The sequence below is a fragment of the Aegilops tauschii genome, chromosome 4 (genome assembly GCF_002575655.3).
Source record: "Aegilops tauschii subsp. strangulata cultivar AL8/78 chromosome 4, Aet v6.0, whole genome shotgun sequence".
Classification (NCBI taxonomy): Eukaryota; Viridiplantae; Streptophyta; class Magnoliopsida; order Poales; family Poaceae; genus Aegilops; species Aegilops tauschii.
The window spans coordinates 525,239,374-525,244,028 of record NC_053038.3 but is presented as its reverse complement, the minus strand read 5'-3'; the positions used below and the strand labels follow the sequence as shown (position 1 = coordinate 525,244,028).

Here is a 4,655-nt window from a genome sequence, read left to right as displayed (position 1 = left end):
GCCTCTTCATCGATCGAGTAACGGGCTGCAGCTGTGTCGTCCCTTCGGACCGTAGCGTCGCCGTCATAATTTTTCCGCGGCTTCATCGACCCGCGCGCTGTCGCTGCGTCGCCTCATCAGGCCATAGTGTCATGGCCCGCGGTCCACCGCCGTCCCGGGACCGTCCGTTCCAGGTCGTTCCCGTGGCTGCCTCGACCCTCGCGCCGCCGCTTCGTCGTCCCGTTGGGCCATAGCGAGCGTGGCACGCGGCCACTGCCGTCGTCCCATGGTTCTTTCGCGGCTGCACCGACCCGCGCGCTGTCGCTGCGTCGCCCCTTCGGGCCGTAGTGCCACGGCCCGCGGTCAACCGCTGGCCCGAGGCCGTCCGCTCCAGACCGTCCCCGAGGCTGCATCGATCCTCGCGCTGCCGCTGCGTCGCCTCGTCGGGCCGTAGCGAGCGTGGCACGCGGTCTCTGCAACCGCCCTGAGGTCTTCCCCGCCGTCGTCCCAACCGGCGTGCTGCCGCTGTGTCGCCCCTTCGGGCCGTAGCATCGCGGCGCGCGGTCCACTCCGTCGTCCCCGCGCGTCGACTTCTACGTGGTATGCGTCGCGCCACCTCCCTAGGCGCGGGAACGCCACCGTCCGCGCAGGTCCTCATCACGCTGTCGGGTTCTTCCTCGCCTACTTCGAGCACCGCCGCCGCGCTTCTGACCTAGCCGCTGCCGCCGCCTCCTCAGGCCGCCGCCGCCGCTCTTCTTCCCGGTCCAGGCGACTACCTCGACACCGACCACCCCGACTCGATATCGACCACGGCGTCCTTCACACGGGTACCTCAACAACGGCTACACCATCCTACGCTCTCGGCTACATCGACATCGGCACAAAGGGCTATCGCCTTGCTTGTGCAACCTCGTCGGTTGCCACTCCAGCCACAACTTCCGCGATGCGTCGAATGTTACGACTGTGGGGGGTGTCCGTCGGCTTGCCTTCGGATTCTTCTCCAGTCTCACCGTCTGCGTCGCTACCGTTGTGACTGCCGGGGGATGTTGAGTATCGTGATTATTAGGAAAGCTAGGATAGCGTAGGATATTATTCTACCTTGTTTGTACTCCAAACAGATCATGTACTCATTATATATATGCCCACGAGGCTCAAGCAATACAACAACTATTCCACCAATCCCTCTCTCCCTTCTAACAATCATGATCAGAGCATCTCCAGGAGCATTTGCGTAACTTAAGCCCTCATATGCCCGCGAACGTATCACAAACTCACGAGTGACTAGAACATGTCAAGTTGTCTTTTTTGACGTATAATGATTTTCAAGCTCCAAGCCTCTGAACTCTGAAGCATGCATTGTGACTATGATATGATCTCCCCCGCAAAAAAAAAAAGAAAAAGAAAAAGACTATGATGATCTCAGTAGGCTACAAGGATATATAGAATGTCTTCCACGTAAAAGCACCAGGCCATAAAGTTTACAAACTTAGGAAGTGGTGCTCATATATCATGGTCCTCATATATACTAATATATATTCATCTCAAACACTGAAAGCAGTGGCGGAGCTTGGTGGGGCCAACCTGGGCCATGGCCCCCCCAGCTCATAAGAAAATTTCTGTATATAGCTTAGTATTAGGCCTATTTGTGCACTAAAAATCATCTCAAAACAATTATGTTTGCCCCCCCAACCCATGGCCCCCCATGATTTCGGCTCAAGCTCCGCCACTGACTGAAAGTATAAACAAAAAGTAGTGGTCACGGCCAACGCTGCTAGATCTTAATTTAGTTTTTTAGGGAAATACTTTTTAGGCAATTTTAGGGAAATACTGTAGTAGTAGATCTTAATTTAGTAGTACCGGCCGGCTATTAAGGAAAGATGGAATTTTTTTAGGAAAATTAAAGAAAGATGGAGGCTAACCTCTACGAGCCCAACGTGGAGGCCAAGAAAAGCCCGCCATGATGAATGATGATGCCACGAGAGAATTAGATGTTCAATTTTGTAGGATGAGGTATGATGTATTGGCGGCGCATTGACCTAGCTAGCTAGCTAGAGCCACAACTTTGTGTCCGGCCGCTCCTTTTTCGTCTCCAACAACTCGTCCATCGCTACGGTAGGGCTTCTTCTTCCGGCCGTCCATCGCTTGCTGTCATCGCCGACCACCATCGACATCTCCGACCCTACACCGCCACGGCTCCCGACGAACCTGAGCCCTGAAAGGTAGACCATACTATATGCATGGTTTGACATTGCAGTTAGAGTAAGATTTTTTGTTGTTGTTGGACCCATTGCAATTTACATGCTTATTTCACATTAACATGCATGGGATTGCACAAGGCTTGGGATTAATCGTAAGTAATGTAATGTACTTTTCAAATTTGCTAGGCATTATAAGATGACAAGTACACCACTAACAAGTAACTTCTTTAAGACGGCCTGAAGATTCATATATAGAGTTACAATTAATGCAACAAAGAAACTGTAGCTTTCGCTAAAATACAAAACACGTATTGTTAGAGTTCGATACAGACTTTGCAAACATATCATTCTCTTCAAAACCCTGGTTTAGCTAGCGAGAATACCCTTTTTGCAAACATCATTGCCCTAGCAGCTCAAACCCTGGCTCCAAAGTACTCCATCTGTAAAGTAATATAAGATCGTTTTGTATTTACGTATTTTATTTTATTGTTCCGTTGCAACACACACATATATCCACAGTGCCCACATAGCTGGCTGAGTAGCATGCATCAGGGTCCTAGGAGCACAAAAAATTGCAAATTCTATTCCATTTTCCAGGATTCGGGATCCAGTTACGGTCCCAATAAGAAACAGTCAAGGTCTCATTGATGCTGCTGTGTATATATGCAGAAACTTTGAGATGTCTTAATTTTTTTTTTGAGATGTCTTAATTTTGATGCAAATGCCTTCATTACGTGGTGCATATATACCTCCATCACGTCCATATACTTACCATTTGATCTCCCTTCATTATGTAATGCAAATCAATCGATTCTGTAAACCCTCTGACATCCTGAAAGTTTTTGCAGCTTCCGTTTGATTCCTCTCCAGCTTCCGCAACATGGGTAACCTATTAACTTCTTCGGTTAACAAGCCCATACCAGAGACCTCATCGAGATGCCTGACAGAGTGCACCACCGCCGCCCACAACTTCGAGGTGATTAAGTACTCGCTGCTCAAGGGCATGGGTGCCGGTAAGTTCGTTAGCTCGAGCACTTTTAGAGTCAGCGGCTACGACTGGAAAATCAGGATCTATCCTGATGGGAACAGGGAGGCAGACAAAGCTGCCTACATGTCTGCCTTCTTGTGTTTCTGCAGTGGTGCAACAATGGATGTGAAGGTCAAGTTCACTTTGAGTTTACTGGGGAAAGATGGGAACATTAGTAATCTAAATAGCAAAACAACAACAACTAACTTTAAGCCTGTAGGTGCTACTTGGGGTTGGGACAAATTCATTGACAAGTCCAGGCTGCACGAACTGCTATCCCGCAATGACGACTGCTTCACAATCAGGTGCGTTTTGACCGTCATAAAAGACCATCACACGGAAGATGTAAGCACAGTCCTAGTCCCAGTCCCCCAGTCAGACCTCCACACGCACTTGGCAAACATGTTGAAGGACGGACAAGGCGTGGATGTGACATTCAGTGTTGGCGACCAACTATTCAGTGCACACAGATACGTGTTAGCCGCACGATCATCAGTCTTCAAGGCTGAGCTCTTTGGTGAAATGAAGGAAACCACCATGGAATGTATCAAGATCGAGGACATGGAGCCTGCCATCTTCAAGGCACTTCTTCACTTCATATACACAGATAACCTGCCAAACAGTTGTGGTGTTGACCAAAATGTGGCATTGCAACACTTGTTGGTCGCCGCAGATCGGTATGGACTGGACAGGCTAAAGGCTATTTGTGAAGAGAAGCTATGCCAGAAAATTGATGTGCAGACAGTTGCAACCACCCTAGCTTTAGCGGAGCAGCACCACACCGTGCAACTCAAGAATGCTTGCCTTCAGTACCTGTCTTTGCAGGATGTGCTTCGAGCAGTCAAGAAGACCGACGGGTTCAAGCACCTCACTACAAGCTGTCCATCGATTATGATGGAGATATTAGACAAGGTCGCCCCATCGTCAGATGTATGAGCAGTGTAGCTCAGAATTTAAATTGAAGTGTGGAATTCTAGCCTTATTCCATCAATTTTTATCATCTCTCTTGTGTGTCCAACTGTCCATTGAAAGACTGAACTTCTCTTTAAAAATGTGTGCTCTGTGCTCTGAATTATTTGGTGCTAGAAATTCTAAGGAAATTCACATGATCCTTTCTTTCTTTATTTCTGTTGTTCTCTTTCTCCCTAGTTTTTGCCTTTTTGGCAGTGAATTTTCCTGAAGACCACATTCCTCTTGAACCTTACCTTCGTGGAGAACTAGGTTTACCTATTCTGATATGGATGTATACTGGGATGGAGCTTTGAACCTTACCTTCTTTGCAGTCCCGGTCCCGTACTCCCTTCCAAGTCCAGATATTTCATGTGGAACTCCTGTTTCCGATGGAAAAACAGTTACTATTGCTGGGATATAACAAGGACAACAGTTAGCGTCTATTTCAGCTCAGCTAAATAAGGCACAGCCACAGCTAAATATGAAGCGCCGATGGCATT

At 48.5% G+C, this 4,655-nt stretch overlaps 1 protein-coding gene across 1 annotated transcript; it reads left to right on the top strand.

Moving 5' to 3' along the window:
• The first annotated feature begins 2,810 nt into the window (after positions 1-2,810).
• On the top strand, positions 2,811-4,219 carry LOC109783057 (BTB/POZ and MATH domain-containing protein 1-like). The gene has a single exon (XM_040387746.2). It carries the CDS (start codon positions 3,058-3,060, stop codon positions 4,138-4,140), a length of 1,083 nt encoding a protein of 360 aa, XP_040243680.1. The 5' UTR covers positions 2,811-3,057; the 3' UTR covers positions 4,141-4,219.
• Positions 4,220-4,655: the final 436 nt, after the last annotated feature.

Coding starts and splice junctions, on each gene's coding strand:
- LOC109783057 (XM_040387746.2), top strand. CDS start 3,058: ATGGGTAACCTATTAACTTCTTCGGTTAACAAGCCCATACCAGAGACC.